Source organism: Brassica napus, chromosome A7 (assembly GCF_020379485.1).
Source record: "Brassica napus cultivar Da-Ae chromosome A7, Da-Ae, whole genome shotgun sequence".
Lineage (NCBI taxonomy): Eukaryota > Viridiplantae > Streptophyta > Magnoliopsida > Brassicales > Brassicaceae > Brassica > Brassica napus.
In genome coordinates, this window is record NC_063440.1 from 5,256,286 (window position 1) to 5,283,930 (window position 27,645).

At 38.0% G+C, this 27,645-nt stretch overlaps 3 protein-coding genes across 7 annotated transcripts; all 3 read right to left on the reverse strand.

Annotated features, from left to right (window-relative positions):
• Positions 1 to 12,305: 12,305 nt before the first annotated feature.
• On the reverse strand, positions 12,306 to 18,775 carry LOC125576627. Of its 3 annotated transcripts, none has more exons than XM_048737108.1 (2): positions 17,493 to 18,775; positions 12,306 to 16,917 (listed from the first exon to the last, which is right to left on the reverse strand). In XM_048737108.1, the coding sequence occupies exon 2, from the start codon at positions 15,934 to 15,936 to the stop codon at positions 13,618 to 13,620; it is 2,319 nt and encodes a 772-aa protein (XP_048593065.1). In that variant the 5' UTR covers positions 15,937 to 16,917; positions 17,493 to 18,775; the 3' UTR covers positions 12,306 to 13,617. The 3 variants fall into 3 exon arrangements, with proteins under 3 accessions (XP_048593065.1, XP_048593064.1, XP_048593063.1); XM_048737107.1 differs by having other exon boundaries at positions 12,306 to 17,288; positions 17,493 to 18,772; XM_048737106.1 differs by having other exon boundaries at positions 12,306 to 17,288; positions 17,400 to 18,772.
• On the reverse strand, positions 12,685 to 13,425 carry LOC106349951. Its single transcript, XM_013789909.2, has one exon. It carries the CDS (start codon positions 13,423 to 13,425, stop codon positions 12,685 to 12,687), a length of 741 nt encoding a protein of 246 aa, XP_013645363.2.
• A 4,986-nt stretch (positions 18,776 to 23,761) lies between the features above and the next one.
• On the reverse strand, positions 23,762 to 27,240 carry LOC106374582 (probable xyloglucan endotransglucosylase/hydrolase protein 10). 3 transcript variants are annotated; one of them, XR_007315112.1, is made up of 5 exons: positions 26,988 to 27,240; positions 26,789 to 26,889; positions 26,273 to 26,466; positions 24,193 to 26,200; positions 23,762 to 24,061 (listed from the first exon to the last, which is right to left on the reverse strand). XR_007315112.1 is itself a non-coding variant. In XM_013814579.3 (4 exons), exons 1-4 carry the CDS (start codon positions 27,181 to 27,183, stop codon positions 25,786 to 25,788), a joined length of 894 nt encoding a protein of 297 aa, XP_013670033.2. In that variant the 5' UTR covers positions 27,184 to 27,240; the 3' UTR covers positions 23,762 to 25,785. The 3 variants fall into 3 exon arrangements, 2 of the variants coding, with proteins under 2 accessions (XP_013670033.2, XP_022556546.2); XM_013814579.3 differs by having other exon boundaries at positions 23,762 to 26,188; XM_022700825.2 differs by having other exon boundaries at positions 23,762 to 26,200.
• Between the last annotated feature and the right edge of the window lie 405 nt (positions 27,241 to 27,645).

A 27,645-nucleotide genomic window follows, 5' to 3' on the forward strand; every position in this document is an offset into this window, starting at 1 on the left:
CCGTCATAGCATAAAAATGGAGATATTCCATTTTTCCCGATCTTCACAATTATCTTCAAAACTTCCGTATTTATCCGCAGAAACTTGACATTTATCCTTCCTTGTGGGCCAAGCGTAAACCATGCTGTGGTTTATGGGCTTTTGGTTAGGAAAATCATAGGATGGGCCTCGAGTCGTGTTTTAGGTCCCTTTGGGCCGTCTTCCGACTCGACACGTTTACTACGAGTTTTCCGCGGTTTCTAATCCGCTAAGTTTGATCGATGAATTAGAATGGCGGGAAACATGGACTGAGCTTGCTACGGTCTTCGGGAGATAGCGTTCGAAGGTTTGACGAGAATGCAAGAACTAGTGTCGTATCGATGTTCGGAAAGGTTCAATCGCTACACAGCGACCGAATTTTGGCTCGAGCCCGGTCGCTTTGTAGCGACCGAGCGGGACGAGCGCTCGGTCGCTACGTAGCGACCGAGCTTTGGTTCGAGCTCGGTCGCTACGTAGCGACCGAGCGGGACGATCGCTCGTCGCTACGTAGCGACCGAGAGGGACGATCGCTCGGTCGCTACGTAGCGACCGAGCTTGGCTCGAGCTCGGTCGCTACGTAGCGACCGAGCGGGACGGACGCTCGCTCGCTACGTAGCGACCGGGCTGTGTGCATGCTTGGTCGCCGCGTATCGATCGAGCTTGGCTTGTCCGTGGTCCGATTGTCGTACTCGAGCTTGTCCGTGGCCGAATTGGATACATGTCTGTTTCCTTCGGACAATCGGTATTTAGTGGTTCGATTGAGATTTGAACAAGATTTTACCGCAAGGCTCTTTGTAAAGATATCTTTACGAAGATTACTTTTTCGTAAAAATGTTAATGCTGATTTTTACGGACTTTTAGACATTGATTCCGTCGTGACCGATTTTGACCCCAACACCGGTCAAACATCAAATCAGAATGATGGAGAGGGGCTTGAACAAGTCTCTGCTCCTATGGGGTTTGTTGAGGCACTTGTGAAGGAGATCAACTCTGAAATCCCGGGGGCGGACGAGGTAGTTATATCTTAGGCAATGGTTTAGGACTGTTGTTGTTCGACAATTCTCAATTACCACGTAATTAACTGTTTTGAAATTGCAGGAAATAAGGGCAACGAGGGGTGGGGAGGGTGCACAGCCAAAAGAAAACGAGTCGGTGGCTGCCCGCATGACACCAACGGCCGGGATTGACTTTGCGCAGGTGATGTGCATTTTATTATTGGTGTACACATTCACATTTTATTTTGGGTGTACACCTGTTGACATATGTTACTGACTCCATCTAGAAAACGGGTGCCGACAACGGTGGTGAGTCCGGTCAAATAACAAATCAGAATGATGGAGAGAGGTTTGAACAAGTCTCTGCTTCTATGGGGTTTGTTGAGGCACTTGTGAAGGAGATCAAATCTGAAATCCCGGGGGCGGGCGAGGTAGTTATATCTTAGGCAATGGTTTAGGTATGTTGTTGTTCGACAATTCTCAGAGAGCGTAATTAACTGATTAGAAATTTCAGGAAATAAGGGCAACGAGGGGTGGGGAGGGTGCGCAGCCAAAAGAAAATAAGTCCGTGGTTGCCCGCATGACACCAACGGCGGGGATTGGCTTTGCACAGGTGGTGTGCATTTTATTATTTGTGTACACATGTACATTTTATTTTTGGTGTACACCTGTTGACATAGGTTACTGACTCCATCTAGAAAACGGGTGGCGACAACGGTGGTGAGTTCGTTGAGGAGGATCCTGACGGTGGTGAAGAAGCGAGGACGGCAGACAAACAGCCCCAATCTGTTGACTCCGTTGAAACATCAAATATGGAGTTTCCAAAGCCTGTGGAGGCGGTTGGAAAAGCTGCTCCTCCCAAGGCGGGTGTTGAGGCAAGTGTTAAGGAGATCAACGCTGAATTACAGCGGACAGAGGACGAAGAGAGATATGACAGTTGTAAAGACGACATGTCCACTGATAGCCAGATACAAGAGAACCCACGGGATCTGTGTGGTGAAACGGATGCGGACTCTGAAGATGTGGGCAGTGGTGGTAAACTGCATCGCATGAGATCCAGCAAGATTTCTGGAGTGTACACCCCTGAACCAAGGGTGAAAAAGTTGTTTAAGAGCGAGGAGAAGGTTGAGTATAAGCCCATTGCCAAAACGAATCGAACACAGTTTAAGAAGTTTGCCAAAATTTTGAGGGAAAACCCCGAGCAGTAAGTTTCTAACTCTTTTTAAGGTTATATACATACACTCGTGCATAAGTTTCTGATTGTTGGTTAAATTTGCAGGATGTGGGATATCGCTACCGGTCACTCTGTGTGTAATCACTTCTTCCTTGAAATTGCTGAACCGGGGAAATGGATGTCTGACGAGGTACTATTAAGCTCTGCATCGTCGTCACATTATACCTTTGACAGACACCTTATGTAACTAATATTTGTTATATTTTTTTTGGGACAGCACATGCATGTGATAATGAACATGTTGTGGAGGCGTCGCGGGATTTATCTACAGAAGGAGAGGATGGTGATCTTGGATCAGTACTTTATAAAAACCATTCAGTCAAACTGGAGTGCCTTTAGCGCAGACAATGATAAGCTGCAGTTCGAATGGGGGAAAAACGTATCACAGTATGTGACAGGAAATAGCAAGGGGCAGAAAATGAAGTTGGGACTTGGCCGCGATGTCGACACCGTGTACACCCCGATGAATTGGGGTGGAGATCACTGGGTTGGTCTCTGCACTAAGCTGACTGAAGGTCATGTGACGGTATTTGATTCCTATGTTCCTCATACTGAGATCGAGGTTGCGGAAGGACATATGTGTTCGGTTGTACAGTCGTTGCCTTATATATTAGAAAAATATGCGGGGCATAAATGCTATAAGGTGAAGGAAGGTCTTCGAATTTACTCTTGGAGCCGCGCAGAAGGCATTTATCACAACAAAAGGGGTGGCGACTGTGGGCCATGTCCTGCCAAGTTCATAGAGATGCATGCTGCAGGCTTAACGGAGGAAATGAGTCGGATTACCGACAAATATGTTGACAGATTTCGAGAGCAGTATGCAATGGACTGCTATGAAGAATTCGTGGGCGATGCTAAAGTAAACAATGAGTAAACTTGAAGTTGTTTTCTTTGTCAGAATTTTGTTCGAACCCAATGGTACTTATGTTTGTGTGTACGAAATGGAACTTAATGGTATATTTATGGTGTGTTTGTGTGATTATGCGTTTATGATCATCGAGAAACAAAAAAGTTTATCGGTATTGACTTTGGTATTTCTAGATATGTACACCTGAGTTAAAACGCTGTACACCAACTACATGTGTTGACTTTGGTAGACCTTGTAACCCTCGTACACCGTTGTTGTAATGTTGTTGTAACTACGTGAAGGTATACATCATTGAACAAAATGATTGCGAATGTTATTGTGTTATAATTAGAATTATTCGTGATGTTTGATTGTATTATATAAAGTCACATCATTGAACAAAATGAACTACATGTATTGTCGGTGGTAGACCTTGTAACGTTTGGTGTACAATATAAAGTGAAACGTTTTTTTTTGTCTTTAAAAATCGTACACCATTGGCGTATTGATGCACACCAAGTCTGACATTTCACATCAACCATATGTATTGACTTTCGTAGACCTTGTAACGGTTGTTGTATTATATTATGTAAAACGCATTGTTTGGTTTATAAATCGTGTACACCGTTGTTTTAGTGTTGTACACCGAGTCTTATATTTTCATGATAAAAGTATGAGTAAAGAAACGATAAACCGATGTTGGAGTTTGTCTCCTAGCTTTGATGGTATACGTCACTTTACAAAATAACAACTAATGTTATACTCGACAACGGAATTAGAACAATGCTTAATGTGGTAAATGCATTACAACAAATAATAATTACTGCCAACTGTCGAAGGGCGGAAAACTCGTGGCGCAACGAAAATCCCGGAGGAAAAGACCAACCTCTTTTATCCAGAAGCATCGGTTACACATGTCTTCAGTCTTGCTTAACTCCATCTGCCACATATCCCAATCGAATTCCAACGTAGGTGCACATGGGCAATTATAAAACAAATGTCGATCTGTTGACATGAACATGAACTTCTTTGTTAAGAATCCCTCGTTAACGACCGGCACCCACGGAACATCATCCATTCTAACAAGCCATCCAATTGTACCAACTGCTTCTCTCGTAAAACTAGCGAAGTATTCCTCATCATCCCAGTAGAGTTTGCGAGTCATTGCATAGGTATACAACGCTCGTTCGTATCCAGCATCCGCTGCTCTCTTCATCAAAGCAAGACCTTCTTCGTGGCGTTGTAGGGCGTAGAAATACTCAACACCCTTGATGTAAAGAGTACTTGGGTTTCCGACATTGTAGCATCTTCTCAACAACGTATTACGCAAGCCTGTCCACCAAAGGTATTTATACAGATCAAACGAAGAAAAGACGTCAGGCTTGTCTGCCAGCGCACGCATTGACTTACAAGTAGATCTGAGTCTATACAGATCTTGAAAGGAATTTTTTTCGACGCAGGAGACAATCAATTGTTGGATTTCTGAAGAGAGATCTAGAAAAGTCATCTCTGCCATTATAGCCAGATTGTGTTTTCAGCGTTGTGCAAATGATGTCCAAAATTCAGTAATTATAGTGAGCGGACGGCGGCAAGCGAAGGGTTGTCTATTTACGATGGTCACGCCCGTATAAGTCATTATATCGAGGAGACGCATTGAACCTATACCGAGACAAACGAAATAATGGATTTTTTATTGACCCTTTAAAACATGATTTGACAGTGTTAGGTTTCAAATGTAGGTGGGACAATAAATTCTCGTATTAACCTCACACGTTTTCTCTACAAACCTGTCTATTAAATTTCTATAATCCCTCTCATACCAACCATAAAACAGACCACAAAAAAACTCCAACAAGTGACCCCAATAGTATGGAAGCTCACGAACTCCCAAATCTGCCCCAGAAAATTGTGTGCAAAATCATTGAGCTTGTCGGAGAGGAATCATTTTATAATCTTGGCCCTTTTCTGCGGGCTGGAAAACGCGGTTACGCCCTCGCACACGAGCCCTCAGTCTTGAAGAAGTGCAATGTTAGTGAAATGGAGGACGGGTTTGTCACATGTCAAATACGCCAAGGTTGTCAGTTCCGGGAGTTTCATCTCAAATGTGTCAGTGCTGGCAACAGAGAGGCAATCTACTATGAAGGTCTCCTTACAGCACCGAGCATAGGACTTGAGGAGAGTATTAAAATATTGGAACCAAATGTCCCAATGCATGGATTCTAAACCCTAGCTGTCGCCATATTCAATGTTTGTCTTGGCAACGACAAGGAAGCGAGCAAAGTGTTTCAGGTGTTCGCAGCATATCACCATACCTTCGATCGGATGATACTTGTGAAATGGGAGAATCCATAGAGAACCAATTGAAAGCCTTTGGAGCGGAAGACCTGAACTGCAACAAATATGGGAAATCTTTCAAGTTCTCGGATGATGGCGTTATCAAGACACCCAGGTGCGTGTATGGCCATGATTACGCAGACAACTTAGAAGGTGATTGCAAAAACTGCAGGCTATTTTGGATTTGCGTCAACATTGCAAACATCATTTAAATATTATTGACAGGGAAATCTCTCTGGTTTTCTCCAATGTCATTTATGTTTTAACATCTGCTGTTTCCTCCCAAATGTAGTTCCTCGATCCCAATACTACATATAATTTATGTTGGAACAATACCTTTGCAAATTTAAATAACTAATTCATAACTAATTCATAAGTTATAACATGTTTACAGCAGATGTTGAGATACCAAAATACAAGCTTACAGGACAAATTAAACATCTCTTCACATATTTAGAAACCCGTTAATGATGTCTTCCTCTATTTCTTCATTTTTGCCCAAATCACTCTGGAGGTGCGAGATGGTCTTCTTCAATTCCATGATAGTCCGCTTTTGTTCAGAAATTTTGTCTCTAGCTTCAATCAGAGCTTGCTTTTGCCATCCGAAAGGTTCTTCCTCATCGATCCATTGGAAAAACCCACAATCAAGTGGACTCTACAAGATAAACGAAATGAAAACCCCTTCGATAAATAACAACACAATACTACTATTCTACCTTCCAGCGTTCACACCCGTAGAACCTCCGACCAGAATTTTTGTCTGTCCAGGATTTACATTTCTTCACCGGCAACGCACAGAAACAACGCACATTGGTTTCATTACCCTTTCCCTTTCCCTTTCCCTTATAGCTCGATCTGCCACCGAATTCCATATCTCTTCCCAGTTGGAGAACAATAATGAACACCAAAAAAAGACTGAAATCGAATTGGGGAAAAGAATTTTGGGAATAAATGTAAATGGGTCGGATTTAGAGTTTGGACTGGGCCGGATTTTTGGGCAACCCGGACCGAAATTTGAATTTACTTTAATTTAAATTTTGAAATAAAGTGCACAGTGACGAGCACTTTCTCCAACTTCGACCTAATAATATCTCCCTTTCTCCTTTCCCCAACTTCGACCTAATAACATCTTCCTTTCTCCTTTACCAGCAAAATTCCCTCGATGTCGACTTCCAGCAGCTCGGATGGTGCCTCGTATGTGGACATGCTTTACGCTGTGAACGACTCCAACTTTGGAATCCCGGATCGTTGTCCTTGCGGAAGCGCAATTATCATTCGGATCTCTACAGAAGCGGCAGCCATTCCGAAGAAATACTTTGTATCCAAAGATTTAAAGGTAAGTTGTAATCTATTTCCAGAATGACAGGTTGCACAGAAAGCAAGAATGGACCGCCGCTATCGAAGACGAAACCCGACGGTTGAAGAAAACAGTTGACGACCACGAATCCAGGATACGTAGCTTAGGTCGTGTTGAATATCGGATCGATCGAATTTACGAAGATGCCCAAAAAAACGACGGTGAGATTGCAAACCTTGGTTATCAGATCCACGAGATGGAGAAAGTCTTGAAGAAAAACACTGAGGAGATTGCATTACTCAAGAAAATTATTGAGAAACTTTAATATAATATATTGTTGCATCTATTTTGTAGTATTTATTCCGGCAGACATATGGTGTGCAACTTTTATATATGGTGTGCAAGTTTTTTATTGACATAATTGTATCCAACGTTTCAATTGACATAATAGTATCCTACATTTCAATTGACATAATAGTATTCTCTTTGAAAGATTCGAAATATTTGTTGGTGTGCAACACTTTAACAATAGTGTACGTAGGATAGAGTAGTGTGCATGAAGATTACCACCATCCAACAAGTCTTAACGCCACGTTTCAAAGTTTGGATGACCGGTGGATGCCTTGAAGTCGCGTAGAAAAAGACAAACCTCTTTTATCCAGAAGCACCGGTTACACATGTCTTCAGCCTTCCTATTGTCGATGTCCCATAATGCCCAATGTCCCTCCAATAGAGGAGAACAAGGACAGCTGTAAAATATCGGTGCGACTGTTGATATAAAGACGTGCCTCCTTATGTGGAAGTAGTCGTTATAGTCCCAATTCCACAATCCAACCGAGGATCTTACCAGCAGTCCGATCTTAGCGACGTAGTCTCTTGAAAATCCCCTGAAATGGTCGCCATCATCATCCCATAATTTGCTTGTCATGGCGTAGGTATACGAGGCTTGCTCGAATCCAGCATCAGCTGCTCTCTTCATCAAATCAAGACCCTCAACGTACATATTTTGCCTGTAAAAATACTCAACCCCCTTGATGTAAAGTGTACTTGGGTTTCCCTGGGCATAGCATCTTCTCAATAGGTAACGGAGCCTAAACCCGTTAAGCCTCCACGGGTATTTAAACAAATCAAACGAAGCGTAAACGTCTTCATCGTCTGCCAACGAACGCATAGCCTTGCAAGTAGCGCGGAGTCTGAAAAGATCTTCGAAGGAGTTATGTGCCACGCGTTTGACGACTAACCCCTGGACCTCAAGCGGGAGGCTGAGTATAGGGAATTGTTCCATTTTTATGAGTTTTCTGTTTATACGTTACGACAAGAATGTGTCACCGCTTCCAAAAATCGAATAGGGTCAACCCAATTTATAATCGAGGTTTGCATAACAAACAGAGATGAAATGATGTGACTAGCGAAGGAGTATCATAGGGACGAAACGAAATGATGCAAGATAAAAATACTTAACCGTTTAACGGGTATGAGGACAGTTAACCGTTTAACGGGTATGACAATTGTTTACACCAACTTTCGTTCTTCGATACCACTTACATTGGGCCGAATGATGCGTCGGTCTTACAACAGAAAAGTACAGATACATTATTGTGGACTAAAACTGTGTTTCCGTTTGACTTTCGTATTAAAGTGTATCCATGTATACCACGTACTATAAATAACTTAACGTGTACAACTTATTCTAAAAGGTGTACAACTCATTGTGTAGCTAAATTGCAGACACTATTTTTTTGTGTTTATATATTACATTTATTCCAGTATATGGTTAATTTTGATAGAGGTACGTTTTGATCGGATATGAGCTGCAGGTGTACGGGTTTATGATTGAAATCTATGCAGGTATACCCATCTCGGTAATATGCTTAATTATGATTGATTTTAAAATATTTAGTTAATTATGATTGCTTTTAAAATCTATGCAGGTATACCCATCTCGGTAATATGTAATACATAAATTTAGTTCATATTATCAAAGGTGTACATTTTTTGTTGTTAAAGTGTAGAACATATTGTAGCACACATATAAATCTAATACATAAACTAAGTTAATATAAATCTAATACATATAAATCTATTGCCATATTTCTGATCACTTGGAATCTCGACTTGACTCGGACTCGCTCCTGTGATGTTCCTCATGGTACTCCTTATAGTCTTCAAAATCAACCTTACTATCGGATTCCTCATCGCTCCCTCCGACCCCCTGCAGAACAGACCCGTCACTGTCGTTAAAAGCATCATTGTCTTCCGTCTGGCCGGGATCTTCTTCCTCTCCGTCTAAGTTCTCAAGGAAATCTTCTCCGGTTTGGGCTTTCTTCTTCGGCCGGTTCCACGATTCGTCAGATTCGGTTGTAGAGCCATCGGTACCACCCAACGTCTCACATTCTTCGCTTCAGGATTTCTCTTTCGACCAGTTCCCTGATTCATCAGATTCATCACCCTCTTCAACATCTAAAGCTGCCTGCATTACGTCGTCAATGGTTGAGAACACGTGAACCCCAAGCTCTGCCCGTATCTCCTTGCGTAAACCATCTCGATACATCATTACCAAGGTCTCCTGTTGGTGTATTTCAAGAAGTCCGGATTTTAGGAACAATGTATTGTACTCTCTAACTGTAGAATCCCCTTGCTTCATTTTAAGGTTGTGTGTTCATAAACAACCGAACCATTCGTTCTATTTATATGTTTGTGGGAAATAAGTTAAACATAGTTAGGCACCGTTTCGTGTTATACAACCGTTGTATATTGGATCCCACATACATTACAAATCACCCACCGTAAATGACACAATTGTTCCGATAAACGACCCCACATACATTACAACAGATATTATATAACATTACATCAAATTGAAGATAAGATTCGATCAGCGACCCCTCATCAGTAAATTCTTAAGCTCTTGGATTTCCTTATGCATTTCCTCAACCTCAAATTGCAGCCTACGGTGGAGCGAGACCTCCTCGCGAAATTTACTTTTCATCACATCAAACTCTTCCTCGATTGCGTCATGGTAGGTACGTCGGATGTGCAAACCATCGTCCTATAAGGAAAATAATATTTATGTGATTGATTACCGTTTAATAATTTCGAACTATTGATTAGCGTAACGACCATTCTAACCTCAAAAACTTTGCATACATAGTAGTTTCTTCCTCTCTCGTCAGTTTCGACTGTTATGACACCACCGCACGTACATTTCTTAGGAATGCAGTAGTTGGCATACATGCAAGCAAAGAGCCAGTCAGCATCCCGTTTGTGCTGCTTCATCTCCGCATAGTAAGGATCCGCCATATCCGTTATTTTACCAATCAGTCACTTAGTTTGTGGATATTAAAAATATTTTGATAAAGTTGCGAGTAGAGTGCGAGGGAGGCACAGCTCCTTAAATAGGAATTAATTCTAACCGTTATAATCTGTTCGAACCCATATACAACGGCTATATTCGTTTAAAATGACTAACAACGGCTATATTGACAAGTATATTGACTTTTACAATTTAGTTACAACGAAAATACATTTAATCATTATATACTATAAAAATCTTACTTTCCATTTATCATTGTACACCGGTGCTTTAATCAACCCCGGTTGCTGGATTAAGTTTTGGGCCTAACTAAATTTGGGAGTTAAACACGTATGGCCCAAAGATTATGTTTTCTTTGCGTTGGTGGTCCCTTCATCCACCTTTTTCATTAATGAGGAAGACAGACCGACTTGACGGGTGCGCTGCTCGAAATCCACTATCTCTTCTCGGAAACTGTATTTGTTTCTCCTTCGTACTCATCTTCTAGATCCAATTTGTCAAAAAAAAATTGAAACCCTAAAAATGTCGACTTCGTCATCTGCCTCCACCCATCGCAGCCGTCGTGAATACAGCACCACATGTTCAGATTACCGCTCAAGTTCCTCACCTGACCCTGCCGAGGAAGAACCTCGTTTTATGACATTTGAAGCGCGGCTTCAAGCCAGTCGGGTGGGTGGATGTACTTTTTTGCATGTGCGGCCTTTCTGTCCAAGGGTGGTTAGAGAATGCATCTCTAACCTATACGGTTCGGACGCGGGCGTTTATATCAGGGGATGCCGTTTCGATTTCGACCCCGTTGTGATTAATCAACTATTTATGACTCCAATTGTGGAACAACCTCACACATGGGAGGATGGTGATCTGTCGCAGGCAATTGCGTTCCTCACCGGTGGTCGCTGTACTCACTGGGAGCCTTTCTCCCTAACACAGCTCCTCCCACAGTATCTTTGCCTCTACAAACTGTGTGAGTTAAACTGGCTACTTGGATTCCATGTATATACAATGCTAAAAAAGCGTCTTCATTTTCTCTTCGCGTTTGTAAGAGAAAAGCCGATAGACTTTGGTCGATTGGCTTATGACCAGATCATCGAAATGTCTCGTCAGTCTGATGCGGACAAGAAAATTGTTCTCCCCAACTTGATCTATCAGACTCTCAATCTTCAAAGGGACATTTTGGCTCTTCCAGGTGATGAACCCCTAATTGGTCAGCCTGAAAATGTTAGCGGACTCGAGGCGGATCTTTCACTACGTAGGCGGAGAAGAGGTCGTATCCATTCTGATGATTGATAACTATAATTACATGTAATAGCTTCGGTTTCTGTCGGCAGTTTTTTGACAAACTCTATGCTACTCCAAGTTCTGTTTTCGGCTAGTACACTAAGTACTTTTTTTCCCTCTGTGTTGTTACTTAATTCGGATATAATATCTACTTTTGTTATTAATGTTATGCATCTATTGATCAACTATAGGTGTACAACAAATATGTGCTACAACCATAATATATTTAGTACGAAAAACCCGTACACCTCAACACTAGTTCCGTACATCATATCCAAACAAACACAGGTTCATCGGGGATCTACAATAAAATACATTCCAAAATGAGGTTGGTCGTTTTTATCAAAATACAGACTTTCTACATCCTCTATTCAGGGCTTAAATTTCTTCCAAGTGATCTTCTTGTGACATTATTCGGATATAATATCTACTTTTGTTATTAATGTTATGCATCTATTGATCAACTATAGGTGTACAACAAATATGTGCTACAACCATAATATATTTAGTACGAAAAGCCCGTACACCTCAACACTAGTTCCGTACACCATATCCAAACAAACACATGTTCATCGGGGATCTAAAATAAAATACATTCCAAAGTGAGGTTGGTCGTTTTTATCAAAATACAGACTTTCTACATCATCTATTCAGGGCTTAAATTCTTTCCAAGTGATCTTCTTGTGACATTATTCAGATATAATATCTACTTTTGTTATTAGTGTTATGCATATATTGATCAACTATAGGTGTACAACAAATATGTGATACAACCATAATATATTTAGTACGAAAAACCCGTACACCTCAACACTAGTTCCGTACACCATATCCAAACAAACACAGGTTCATCGGGGATCTACAATAAAATACATTCCAAAATGAGGTTGATCGTTTTTATCAAAATACAGACTTTCTACATCCTCTATTCAGGGCTTAAATTCCTTCCAAGTGATCTTCTTGTGACATTATTCGGATATAATATCTACTTTTGTTATTAATGTTATGCATCTATTGATCAACTATAGGTGTACAATAAATATGTGCTACAACCATAATATATTTAGTACGAAAAGCCCGTTCAACTAAACACTAGTTCCGTACACCATATCCAAAAAAGCACAGGTTCATCGGTGATCTACAATAAAAATACATTCCAAAATGAGGTTGGTCGTTTTTATCAAAATACAGATTTTGTAGATCCTCTATTCAGGGCTTAACTTCCTTGCAAGTGGTCTTCTTGTGACCTTCCTTAAAACAGTTTGAGCACTTGTTCGGCTTATGTTTTTTGCTCCCCCCCCTGATGTAAACAATAAAGTTGGTATAATTGGAGAATTTACTATACGTTACTGAAATTATTGTTCAAAGTCAACACCACAGTCTTACCGGTATCTCTCCTGCGGACAGTTTACGTTTGATTCCTGGTCTTCCCTTCGTTCGTTTGGTCGTTGGTGGATAAATATCAACCGTTAGTATTTCGGCTGGGACTTCAACATCCTTTGGATCCGGAACCGGAAGTATGATACCCCTAATTGTTTCAGCCCATGTCTCTTTGAGATGGTGTTTGCAAAAAAACATGGTGTACTGCATATTACGGCAAGAAGCAGCAGCGATGGCATGTCGGCATGGCAAATCAAGCTTTTGGAATTCGAGGCAAGTGCAAGTTCGTTTATCCAGATCAACCGTGAAACCAAAATTAGTTGGCCTGTGCGTAACTTCGAATAACCAAGTCGAACATGGCATAACTAGAAGGCCCGTTGACAGCACCAGCTGTTCGACCAGTATCTTTTGAATATTATCTGGAACATTTCCCTTCATCTTACTGATCTCGGTGCGTCTGCTCACATACCATGTACACAGCTTCCGGCGAATAAACTCGAACAATGCCATTATAGGACTATCACGAGCGGGCAGAAGAGCATTATTCAACGATTCAGCAGCGTTAGAAGTCATCACGTTAAATCTCTCCCCTTCGAAATGTGAACGTGTCCATAGCTTCTTGTCGATCTTCTCCAAATAATCCCAGCATCTCCAATCCGTCAGTTTAATAAGCTCCATTATCTCCTTAAACTCCGAAACTCTGAACGCATCCCCAGCTCTGCCAACCATTGCTTTCTGTTGCAGCCCCTTAAACTTATCATTAACGTTACGCTGGAGGTGTACGAGACAAATACCATGGTGTGCACGTGGGTACCATTTATCTTTCGCTGCGAAAATTGCTGTGCATCTATCTGATATTATACTTAAATCAGAACCATCCTCTACAATAGTAGATAACCTCTCGAAAAACCATGTCCAAAATTATGTGTTCTCGCTTTCCACTACTGCGAAAGCAATCGGGAATACGCGGCTGTTAGCATCTTGTCCGCTGGCACTTAGAAAAACACCTTTGTACTTTCCAAACATGTGGGTGCCGTCCACCACTAGCACCTTCCTCAGGTACTTCCATCCATCGATGCATGCTTTCAGGGACATGAACGCATACTTAAACCTTGTTTTTCCTTCTTTGTCTTTTTCTGTTTTAATATCGGTGATTGTTCCAGGATTTGCTAGCTTGAGTACATGGAAGTACTGTGGTAGCATCTTGTATGAATCCTCCTCTATTCCTTGCGCAGATGCAATCGCTAGTTCTTTCGCTTTCCAAGCTTTCCAGTATGAGCATGTATAGTTGAATTCCGTTCGCAACATTTCCGGAAGTTTCATAGCACGCGGCCCAGAGTAGAGCCTCTCGTATTTCGAACGCAATAGAGCTGCAAGCACTTTGGCTGTACCATGTTTTTTATACTTCCCTCTAACATCGGCTACGCATACATGATTCAGAATTGCCTTTTTAACCAGATAAGTTGGAGAATCACCGAGTTGAACAGCCACTACTCTCCACTTGCATTCTTTTTCGTAGCATTTCGCCGTCAATCGGCGTTTGCAATGCCTGAGCTTAAACGTGCACACCTTAGCAATTGCGTAGATAGCCAACGTCAACTTGCACTCCGCTTTGTGCTTGAACGTCCTTCCCACGTATATGTCAGAGTCCTCCTTGTTGAAGTCAATGTCAAGAGGGTTGCAGCTGCTTCCATCCATTTCATTATACACACCATCTACATCATTATATCCATACATATCTGGTACTTGTATGCCTTTCATGAATGCTTCTCCACCCTGAACTTGTCTAGTTGCGGTGACAGGAGGATCAACATCGTCCTCATCTTCGAGCTCACGGTTGTGCGTGTTATATTGTTTTGGGGGAGTTTCGAGACATATGTCACCACTTTCAACGGCCTCTGTTGCTTGATTGGGCGCACAACCAACGTCTGTAGGAGTACCACTCACATTATCTCCGGCTTTCGTCAATACTTCTTCACCCTGAAATGCGGCCGGCTGGGGAATAGGAGTGTCAACAACAGCATCATCATCATTATCTTCAGTCACCCGGGTGTGTTTGTTTTTAGATTGAGGGGGCGTCACAAGAACAACATCAACACCTACCTCGGTCTCTGTTACTTCTGTGTCCAATCTGGAGGGTGATCCAAGATCTCTTGCTAGATCGGTGATTTCCACAGAAGAATCGTTATTTTTGGATATATATCCACCTCCACGTGATCGTTGCTTCTTACCACACGCCGATTTTGCAGCCCCTGTGCCACCAATACCGCCAGGACGCCGAATACCCTTCCCACCAGACTGTCCACCACTTCTTCCTCTGCCTGGACCTTCTACAAAATCGTCGTCGTCGTCCGTCACGCAATCGTTTCTACAATAATCATGCCAGCCATTGTAGTCGTAATCGCTATCGTCGCCTTCATCTTCTGCAACAACATCTTCGTGAGCTCCTCCATTATTTCCATTCTCCACTGAAACCTGTTCAACACGTAGCGTTCTCGTATCTTCTATGAGACAGATTTGTTGAGGCAGATTATATGGCGCCGTTTTTACTGCGCCTCCTTCTTCGACTTTGCCTTCCTTATTCTCTCTATTATCCACTGCCAAGTCATCTCCACAAACATTCCCCTTTTCTTGCGCGCAATTCTCTGAATTAGCCCCACTCCTATCGTCAAGAGTTTCTCCGCTTTTGTCTTGGTCCTTTGACGTCGCAACCATGCCGCCAGACTGAGAGTTGCGTTTGTAGCGTTCTTCGATTTGCTGAACTTCCATCAAAAAAGCAACATCTTCATCAGGAGGTCGAACGGGTGAATTCATTTGGACCCGTATTACTCGTTCCGACCTTAGAAATATCATTTCTCCTCCAACACTTTCTCTTAATGTTACGAAGATATTGACGGATTTGTCTACCCGGTGAAGCGCCTTGAAAATCCTGAAATCTTTGTCCGTTGCTATCTCGACGGGAGAAGCCACTAGGCCCACCATTTCACTCTCTCTATCATTCAGCCAATATGACATCTCGGCTAACACTTCCCTTCCCAAAAGCCCATACGCAGCTACAATACACGTTTTTAACTCCTCAGCACCTCTAATTCTGGACGAATCGACGGCTCTACCCATTCTATCATTGTCTATCTTGAAATCCCAAGCTCCATTGTCAAACATTATCCACCTCCCAGCCATAACCACAATGCAAGAATTACACAGACTTACGGTCCAAGCATGAGCACCCGTTAGTGTCATTTGCCAAATAGAGGAAGCACACAATTGTAAAAACAAATACAGAAACTTAGAGCTCAAACTCTGTACCTTCGCCGGTGTTGGTCCTGATTTCCTTACTACCTGTGCCACCACTACTTGACCCGACGTTCCGACCACCGCTAATTGTTTCCATCCTTTTCAGTAACGGTGGATAAGCATCGACGGCCTCAGAGGATGGGAATATCTTCTTATCGTAGGGTTGCTTCTTTTAGTTGTACACCAGTTCTTAGCTGCTTCTCACCATTACCCAGTTAGCGTTTTATAACATATTAGTTTAATTAATATTACCACAAATATCAGAAAACAGTGAACGGCGGGAAAAGGAATGGTTAATATTACCTTTAACCTTTGCTACCGGTCACTCAAAAAAAAAAAAAATCTCGAACTCACACGTGCGGAAACTTCTGGGCCGCTTGGGTCGCTAAGTCTTTGGGTCGTTTCGTCTGGGTCACTTTCAAGAGTTTCATGGGTCACGGCCCAGAACATTACGGGTCATAAGGCCAAATTCGTCACCGAATTATTTCTCTCTCCCCTAGCAGCCCGTTTCGACAATAAACACTTCCCGCGACCCATTTAGCCAATTAAAAATTTGAAGTGACCCTATGTCACAAGCGACTCGCTAAAGAGCCATCAACCTCTTAGTTACTTTCTCGTTTTGGGAGTGTAAGAGTTGAATAGACGTGATACCTGTGTGAATTATAAAGTTCATGGCATACGGTTAACATTTGTTCGTGGTTCTTCTGGATTACGAAAAATACATATGCAATACAGAATTACATGTTCAAGTATTAGAATTTATATGAAGCTAATTCTTTATTATATAATTTTGGGAAACCAAGCATTGCAAAAATTATACTCTAACACTAACTCCTCCCTTCAGCCTCTTGTTTCTTACCTCACTACTTTAATTGCCAATTCTTCAATAATAATGTTTATCAAGTTTTCCACTACATTCTTCATTTCCTGCCAATTTTATTGTTATTTTTGAAACAAAGATCAGCACGTCTAGCCAAACTCTATGCTCTAGCACGGTTCACTAATGTCAGATGCCTAATCTAATGTTGAAAACAAAGTTTAATACTAATGCAACTTCTTAAAACGAATGTATCCTATGAAGATCATGATGAACCTTTGCAATATGAATAAGTAAGAAAGATTTGCTGGAATCAGGAACAAAAGCTGCGTGAAAGGATCAAAGTTTCCAGCTTTTATACGGTTCCCATTACTGAGAATGAACACAAACGTGTGTTCCAAAAAAAAAAAAAAAAAGAACACAAACTTGGAGCAATTTTCCAGATCATCAGCGTCACCCATGGAGAAATCAAATCGAGCCACTGTTTAGAGTAATATAAGTTAGCAAAGTACATCAAAAGAGATTAGAGATGCATTACAAATAAAATCGATCCATGCAATATAGCAGCGATGAGAAAAGAAGGGAAACAAACCATCGAGAGAGAGATTGATTATAATGATTGAGGGGAGGAACTGATGAATTTCACGTCAATAATCTCACATATTTATAGATTGTAGATTCATACCATGGAAGAAAGAAGGGGGTATTGAATGAGACATCATGTAAGGAGTGGTGGGAAGGTGGCATTAATGATGATCATTGAATGTATAGGTCTTCCGACTTCCGTAACGGTGCTGGTTTCATAAGGCGGTGGGAGGAAATCAATCGAAAAGAGAGATCCGTTGTATTCCGAACAGAGATTGGTCGGGAAATAACGTTTCTTGCAACACTTTTTTTGTCACTGTTCTTCATTGCGGTTAGATGAAGACGGAGTTGAACGCTTGCGGCTGCAGAAGATCGTCGTTAGATAATAAGATAATATGTGATGAAGGTAATCTTTATGGACTTCAGTTAATTTTATTAGTAGAGCCCAACAAAGCAATATAAATATAGCCCAATTTCAACATGACTATTCTAAGGAAAAGTAATTAAGGCCTAGCAAACAGACAATGTATCTCGCCTAAATGAAACGGTGTACTTTGGTTAAAGTGACACGTGTCACGCTCTCAGCCTCCGAGTTTATGAAGTGTAATCCTATGTGTCATGCCCAGGAGTGAGAGAAACTCTCTTTTATATATAAAGATGTCGATCGACCGACTATGATAAATATCGATCGACAAACTGGAAACAATATCGATCGGCACTCGATTCCTGCCAAACCAGCAGTAGAGAGAGTGTATAGGTATTCAAGAAAGCATTTGAAAAAAATCACGGCCGAGAGATGCCACTCAGTGACGCTATTCAGATTTCTCCCCCAATCAAGAAGTACATGAAATATATGGTCACCAGAGGTTTCCAACCATCGAAAGAGAGTGTGATGATTGTTTCTGAGCAAGTAAGTGCTATGATTCATGAAAGAATCACAATTAGACAACCAGACCCTGGTAGTTTTGTTTTGGATTGCAACATCCACAATAAGCGGTTTCAGAGATCTCCCTGAGATCTAGGCTCCAATGTGAATTTAATACCTTATTCCATTGCAGTAGCCCTCGGGTTAACTCAATTCAAGCCCACAAATATTACTCTTGTTTTAGCTGATAGATCTATTAGGATTCCAGAAGGTATTCTGGAAGACGTGCCCATAAGGATAAATGAATTTCATATACCTACAGATTTTGTAGTGCTGAAGTATGATTAATTTTTAAAAATTCTATAAACAAAGAATACTTGTAAAAATCTATTTGAAAGTTCTTTTTTTCCTTTTAAAATAGTTTTTTTATATTTTTCATCTTTAAAGATACTAAAGAAATATATTATAAGAGAAATATTAATTTCTTAAAAACAAATCTTAAATAAAAATGAATTATAAAATCCTACAAGTACAAGAAATTATTTAATAAAAATCAAATTGAAAAACTAACTATAAATTAAGTGACACTTCTTTTTTAAAACCTAAGAAAATAAAAATGTAAAAGTATTCTTATTATTTCATATAAATAACTAACTTTCATTTTTAAAAGATAAATGTATGCTACAAAAATATAAACCAAAATAATAATTATTTTCACATCTATATTTAGGTTTAAGTTTCCTCATATTATTTCACAAAAAAATAGTACTTATAAGAAAATTATTATCTGAGTATTTTATTTTAATTTATTTAAACAGCTCAATTTTTTTTTTATCATCAATATTACATCTTATGATTCTAACACAAGTTTTTTTTTTAATTATGATGTTTTTGTCGTACATAAGTATGTGTGAATATAAGGAATATATTTTTTTATGTATAAGACACAATATATAATTAATTAAACATATTTTTTATTGAAAATATATTAGTTGTGTAAAAATATTAAACAAAAACGAATTATAGTAGCAATTTTCCTTTTTCAAAAATTAAAAGTAACATATTTCTTATAAATAACTAACTTTTCCTTTTAATAGATATTTTGTGTTAAAAAACTATAAACGAAAAATAACTTCAAATATTTCACCCGATATGATTGTTACATTTGTACAAAAAAAATTAAATTGTGTATGTATTAATAAAAATCTATCATTATGTGAAAATAACTTTTCTTCCCTAAAATCCTAAATAAACGAAATCTGAAAAAATAAGAATTTTTTTCCCTTTAAATCCTGACCAAATATAATTGTAAAAGTAATTTTTACTTTTAAAATTTAATGATAAATATGATACTCAAAATATTAGTGATATTGAAAAAACAAATTTTGAAAAAAAATAGTTAATATTTGTTGGAAATAATTATTTGATAGTATTTTAGTTTCTAAATCCTGGAAAAAGATAATTATAAAAGATTATGTAATTTTAATTTTCTTTTCTAACACCCTAAAACTGTAAAAAATATCGAGAAATGATCCAAATTTTTTTCAACCTGGGAAGTCATGCGTTCGAGTGCCGCTCGGAGGTGATTATCTTGAAGGACCTTCGGGCCCAATACAGAGAAGCCTGCTGGATGAGTCGGCGGGCTCCCCGGCCAAGCTCCGATGGACGGTCATTGGCGCTAGTCGGATCCTCTCGAGGCTGATCCGGATACCAGGATCATATAAAAAAATGTAAAAAAAGATTTGATAGTTTTTTCCTTTTAAAAAAATCCAAAACAAAAGAGATTTGTATCATATTTTTTAATTCATAACCAAAAGTGAATTGTAAGAAGTTATTTGATAGTATATTTTAAGAGATAATTTACATGATACTAAAAATCATTTAATTAAAAAACAAAGTGTCAAAATAGTATTGATATGAACAGTAAAAATAATAATTTTAAAATTATTTAATAGTAACTAAAAATAATTATTTGATAGCAATAAGATTTTTCTGAAATTCTAAATAGAAGATAATTGTAAAAGTTTATATGATAATACTTTTCCTTTTTTAAAATCCTAAACAAAAATATAAAAAAGTATTTGATAGTTTTTTTATTTTTTAATTGTAAATAAAAACGAGATTTTATAAAATATATTTTTTCCTTTTAAAAATAAACCCTAACAAAACTAAACATACCTAATTAATAGTGTTTTAACAAAAATTGATGACAAGTATGATGTTAAAGCTATTAAATTAACAAAAATCAAAACTTAGGGTGTTGTTGTGATTGATATTTATTTGTTTGGTTATACGAAAATCAAACACATGTTTGATATGTATATTTTCATGTTTGCTGATAAAAAAATTGATTATTATTATTGTCACCGTATATATGTTTAGTCAAAAACAAATCAAGCTTCATCATTATCATATTACGTTTTTTATTTTTACTATGTGGTAGTTTATAATCCATTTTAATTAAAATGTTATTATGAAAATATATCATTAATAAATAATGAATCAAGAAAATTATTTAACATCATATAAGTTTAATAAAACATTAAATTACGACATAAGAAAGTGTATAATGTTGTCATCGCTTCTTGGCCTTATTTAACTTCCAAATTCATTTTTGTTTCATTATAATTATTATTTCGGGTTGGATCCGGTTTAAATTTTTACGTTTGGATGTTTTTTCTAGCTCTGACAAATATTAACTAAAACTTATGTGTGAAAACGAGTTCTTAACTATAAAATAAATTTCACATAACATATGCAAAATCGATTTTAAAACAATAATAAAATGTTTTTTTAATATTCTTTATTAAATTAAAATATTAAATAAAGCCCATTGCAATGCACGGGCCCAAGTCTAATTTCTAGGAAAGATTGTTTTAGAAAACTGGACAACGCACTTTGGGCTTACCGGACTGCATTCAAAACTCCATTAAGAACACCCCATTTCACCTGCTCTATGGAAAATCTTGTCACCTACCAGTTGAGCTAGAACACAAGACAGCATGGGCAGTAAAACTATTAAATTTCGACATTAAACCAACTGCCGAAAGGAGACTCTTACAGCTTAATGAGCAGGATGAAATCAGACACTTAGCCTATGAGAACTCAAAAATATATTAAGAGAAGACAAAAGCATACCATGATAAAAAGATCATCTCCAGACACTTCGAACCAAATGATCAAGTGTTGTTATATAATTCTCGGCTAATGTTGTATCCCGGAAAATGATAAAGGGAAATAATTTAAAGTGAATGGACAATGAGTGAAACATTATTGGGCTAAACCACCAAATAGCTGACCTTTACATTTATGCCTTCTTGATCATTAGACTTATCGGATCTTAAGTCAAGCTTAAGACTTAAAAAAAAGCGTTGAATGAGAGGCAACCCATTTCTAGGAATTAGTTTAAGTAGTTTAATATATATATAAAAAAAGATTTCGAGTAGATGATTGCCAATAATATCGACTGACGAGACTTTGCAAATATCGTTCGACATAACATCACCTGCCGCGACCGATGAAAACATCTTCACATCGATCGACATCTATTCTGGTCTGGTATATCATTCTTACTTGTTAAATTGAGTCCTTTTGCTTTAGTTATCACCATAACTCCAACAAAATTTACACTGGGGACAATGTAGTTTAAGTCTGGGGAAAGGTTTACTGATATTAGTTTATTTCATGAGTCTTATTAAAATGTTAAAAAAAAAGTTTTTATTGTGTCAAGAAGGGAACAATGAACTTATTGATTTTACTTGTTATCTATCCAGTTTCGGACAACAACTGGGTCAGTCCAGTACTGCTAGATGCAGGAGTTATCTATCAGATTTCGAACAGCAACTGGGTCAGTCCAGTACACGTGGTTCCTAAGAAAGGAGGAGTGACAGTGGTAAAGAATGATAAAGACGAGCTGATCCCTATGCGAACTGTTACTGGTCACAGGATGTGCATAGACTACAGGAAGCTCAATGCTGCTACAAGAAAATATCATTTCCCTCTACCATTCATATATCAGATGTTAGAAAGGCTTGCACACCAAAAGTACTACTGTTTTCTAGATGGGTATTCGGGGTTCTTCCAGATTCCTATCCATCCGGACGACCAAGAAAAGACCACATTCACTTGACCATATGGTACGTTCGCATACCACAGGATGCCCTTTGGGCTTTGTAATGCTCCTGCTACCTTCCATAGATGTATGATGTCTATCTTCACAGATATAACCGAGGATTTCATGGAGGTCTTTATGGATGATTTCTCGGTGTATGGATCCGATTTTACATCATGCCTTCACAACTTCTGCAAAGTATTAGAAGATGTGAGGAGAAGAATCTCGTCATGAATTGGGAGAAATGCCACTTTATGGTAAATGATGGAATTGTTCTGGGGCACAAAGTTTCAGCAGCTAGTATAGTAGTAGATCGAGCTAAAATCGAAGTTATGACCGGTCTGCCAACACCCACCAATGTGAAAGACGTAAGTAGTTTCAGTTTCAGTAGTTGTTCTTACTACTAAGCTTAGGGTTGATAAACCCTGAATCCTTAGGACTGATTGGTGCAAGTGAGAACTTGTCTTTTTACCCGGAACTAATTTAGTATGATCTAACTGACTAGATACACACGAAAGTTGGTCTAGTAAGTTAGAGAACACTAATCAAACCCGCTCGTAAATCTTTCTAAAAGAAGCATCGACCGACGCGACGACAATTCTGTCGATCCATATTTTGAAAGGTGTATTGATCGATTTCTTTACGAATCACAATTGACACTTTCTCGTGATTAACATACACAAGTTGAAATCCGAGATCCAGATTAGATAATCTACATGATTATACCTAAGTTTGAGTTCGAGAACAATTAATATCAATAAACCCTTAAATCCCCAAATTAAGTTATTTACTTATCATACCTCAGAATATACATAAATCTAGCTATATTCCCCAACTGTTAACAACCTGGAATCAAACCAATAGAGCAATTACCTTGCTCACCAATTCATTTACTGCTTTAAAACCTATTAATCTAGCTTTAATTCAAAGACTATAAATCTATTGTGTAATTCTAGAGTCTCTGTGGATTCGATCCCTAAGTACTACATATGAACCTCTTATTTGAGAGAGTAATTCATTCCTTAGGGTAATTTGAGTGATATCATTAAGTGACGATGACAACACTACAAGAAATATGTACATTATTAGCGCGAGAAATATGCTATATTAGATGTTTGATAGCGAATTCATAAATGCTATGTATGCGGCAGCCATCATAGGTACCCCTCCTATGATAGCGTTTTCTGAACGATACGAAATATACCGATAAGATAGCAACACTTATATGATATTATTAACTTAACTATAGCTTCTGATTCGTGTTATGATGTACATATAATGACAATGATATAATGCTGTAACTAGAAATATAACAATTAAAAATTATTTTGAATATTTATTAATTAGTTAAAAGTTAAATAATTATAAAATAAATCGAAAATTATTTTGTAACTGAAAATAAAATAAATTTTATTAATAAATTAAATTTGGTTTACAGATTAATTCTGGTTTACAAAACTAAACCAGAAACTAAAAAATAAAATCAGACCACTTCAATTTAGGACACTTAACCAGACCTAAAAAACCTAAACCTAAAGAAAAAACTCCTGCCGCCTCCTCCATATCCTTGTCCCTCTTCCAGCAGCCCTGAACTTTGATTCCTCCAGCCGCCATGAGACTTATATACTCAAGCCGCCATGAACCTTGCTTCCTCCAGCCACCACGAACCTTGCTTCCTCCAGCCGCCATGAACCTTGGCTCCTCCACCAATCATTACCAAAAAGAAAAGAAAACAAAACAAAATCAGATTCGTTATAGAGCAACAGAGAGAAGGAGATACACAGATACGAAGAGAGATATAGAGAGAGAGAGAGAGAGAGAGACGTCGATCGTGGTGGTGGTGAGACAAGGGGGAAAACAGTGGTGGTGAGACGAGGAGGAGACGCGGTGGTGGTGAGACGAGAAGGAGACGCGGTGGTGGTGAGACGAGAAGGAGACGCGGTGGTGGTGAGACGAGGAGGAGACACGGTGGTGGTTAGATGAGAGAGATGGGAGAGAGGCGTTGAGAGAGATGAGAGAGAAGAGATATATGAGATATGAGAATGAGAGGTTAGAGTGAAGAAGAGAGAATCGGGAAAAAAAAAAGCAGAGAAGGAGATGATATGAGATCTGTCGTGAGAGAGGGAGGGAGAGAGAGAGAAGAAAAAAATAAAAATAAAATTGAATAAATCTCTACCTTTAGATCTAAGTTAATCCAATGGTTAAGAGTGTGATCTATGTATTTGAATCTGATTGGCCAGAAATTTTGTCTTTCTTTTTCTATTTTTATTTTTGTTTTGTTCTTAAATATTTGATAATTTATTTTCTAAGTAAATTTTCTTAGTTATATCTTATATAAAATTTTGTATTTTCGAGTTTATAATTTAAGTTTAGAGTTTTCTTTTTTGAACATAATAAGTTTATATTTATTTTAAGAATTGATGTTTAAGTTTGAAAATATTTGATTAATATCAAGACTATGATTTAAGATTTTGGATCAGAGTATGAAAATATTAGATTTGAATATTAGGTCTAAGATTTGTAGTTAAATTTTTCAAATTTTAGTTTTGAAGTTTATATTTAGAGTATTGTATGTATAGTAAAGTTTATGTTTGAAGTTTATATTTAGAGTATTGTATGTATGTTTACACAGAATGTATAATTTATGTTTGAAGTTATGATTTAGGATATAGAGATTGATTAAAGATTAAGGATATGTGGTTAGGAAATTATAGTTAGATCAAGAAGATTAAATTTTAAGTTTAATTTTAAGATTTGAAGTTATAATATAAAAAGATTATAGTTTTAAGGGTTGTGTTTAGGGTTTAAAACCATGTTTAAGGTTTAGGGGTTCAAATAGCTTTTCTTAGCATTATAAAAATGCTATTATAAGTCTTTCGTAGTTTTATTAAGCCGCTTAAATAATATTTTTGGCGCTTAAATCTAAATTTCCGCTAAGTATTGGTGAAATGATGATTTTATTCTTCCCGCTCACGTAATTCTTAAAATAGCATTAATTAAGTGTTATTTTAGGTTTTTCTCTATCATAGCGTTTATCTAATGCTATTATATAATACGGAAATTTCTAAATCATCTACGATAGCAGTTCAGTAAAACGTGCTATAATAATGTGCTATCAATGTAGACTTTTTTTTAGTGCAAAAAGAAGTATATGATTTACAAGAGATTGAAAAGCTTATGAGGCATAATTGGAAATTTAAGCAAGATCAATTTCTATGCAAAAGGTACGGTACCAAAGACAAGTAGTAGTGATTCTAACGTGTTTTGATTGAATCAACTCGCATGATATCACGAAAACCAGTATTTATAATTATATATACTTTTACAAACGAAGAACAAACACATTTAGAAAATAGATAAAAAAGTATAATTAATGAATATAAAATAAAAGCTGAAGAGCAAATGCAAATTCAATCTTTAATATTTAGGAAGAGAACATTCCTTGGGGAGCTTGTTATGGAACCTTGCATAATCTTGGCAATAATCATAAATCAAATGGTACTTACTTACCCATTTAAACCATCTCTTTTGCACTCTTGTTAAAGAACTGAATTCATTTTTGTTCCACCAATTTTCATTGTTCTCTTCGTTACACAATGTTGGGTTGCCTTTCCAAATACAAGCATCTATCTTGTAATCCCCAAAGGATGCCACAAATGGAGCCTTTGACCAATCAACTTTCTCATGCCCACCACTTGTAGCCCAGCTCTCACCGTTCCATAGACTCACTTTTATACTCATAGGTTGCAACCTTGGATAGGCTACTCCTTTCTCTGAATGGTTTCTGTACATTCTTATCGGAATTTGATCCACCATAAACCTAAAACCACCCCTAAAACATCATTTTTACGCATCTTACTTCTTAGAGTACGTAGTGAAACAGATTTTGGCTAAAGAATCTTACACAATTTGGTGAACGTTCCACAAGATGGAATAGGTGTGAAAGTCCTTGGTTGGGTCAAACCAGAGATGGATCCTTTCTTCACGATTGTCAACTCCATCGGCATAGATATTCGTCTGAAGAATATAAGGCTGCCCGTTTACGTTTCCCAAGAATTCAAAGTCTATCTCATCCCGGTTGGTCTGGTCCGAGGACATCTGATCAAATGTTTTAAAGATTAATCATAAGATTATCATTATGAGATTTACGTATGGTGGTTTTGATTTTTTTTTATATATATATATATATATATATATATCCATCACAAACTTGTGCCTCTTTTAATATGTTCTTTTTTTTTTTTTTTGTAGAGAAAGGCCTAAAAGTTTCTCCCAAAATCTGAACAAATATATTTGCTAATGCTCTGGACCAAGTCTAAACATTGGGATGGATGAGAGAGAGAGAGAGAGAGAGAGAGAGAGAGAGAGAGAGAGAGAGAGAGAGAGAGAGAGAGAGAGAGAGAGAGAGAATGTTTCTTACATAATAAGCAACCACGGTTCCTTGAGAAGGTCCAGGAATTAGTTTGATCTTCATATCTATTTTTCCGAACAAGAACGTCTGGATGGAAGAAAAGGAAGCTCCTACGTATGCATATGAAATCGAAATATATATAAGTTATGGATAATGAAAACAAAGTCAAAAAGAGTTTGTGACGGTAAATGAGCATATTGTTATGTACCAGATTCTTGATCAAGCTTAAGAGTTCTTGATCGACCATCGCTGGAGGTGTTAACGTGGGTTGGAGACCATGTGACGAGGAAGTCCTTATCAAAATCTCCGGATGAAACAACGGACGCTTCTGAGACCCGTAATAGCAAACTTGAGATTAAATAAATTAGAAGTAGAAATGATTTTGACCGCTTTACGGACGTCATTAAATTATTAAAATGCACGAGATTGAGTTGGACGTCTGATCAGGCATCAGTATATATACATTTTATATTCCACGAAAAGTGTTTGAATGGATTGTGTTCATATACAAAGAATATCTTTGAGGAGAAGCAAAGAGAATACATACTTACGTCGGAATATTTGAAGGCTTTGTTTTTGAAGGAAAAAAAGAATGTTTGTTGTTTACTTCATAGCAATTCATAGTTAAATTATATGTTTGTTTTTGAATATTTGATATAGATCAAAATTCAGGCATGAATTAACTCTATTTGTGAGTTTAGAACAGTAACATTGATAAATCTTTTATAATAATATATCATAATATAATATTAAATTATAATTCAATATTTTAGTTAAATGTAGACGAATAACAAGAGTTTACAAGATCATGATGTAATGTTAAAGACCCTGGGGTAAAACGAGTTATATTATCTTGGTACATAGAA

Bases quoted from the DNA above. Each gene is read 5' to 3' on its own strand.
- LOC106349951 (XM_013789909.2), bottom strand. From the start codon at position 13,425: ATGGTTGGCAGAGCTGGGGATGCGTTCAGAGTTTCGGAGTTTAAGGAG.
- LOC125576627 (XM_048737108.1), bottom strand. From the start codon at position 15,936: ATGACACTAACGGGTGCTCATGCTTGGACCGTAAGTCTGTGTAATTCT.
- LOC106374582 (XM_022700825.2), bottom strand. From the start codon at position 27,183: ATGACGTCCGTAAAGCGGTCAAAATCATTTCTACTTCTAATTTATTTA. The intron at 26,890-26,987 runs GTACATAACAAT...ATGCATACGTAG, and splicing joins TAAGCTTGATCAAGAATCTG to GAGCTTCCTTTTCTTCCATC. The intron at 26,467-26,788 runs GTAAGAAACATT...ACATTTGATCAG, and splicing joins GAACCGTGGTTGCTTATTAT to ATGTCCTCGGACCAGACCAA.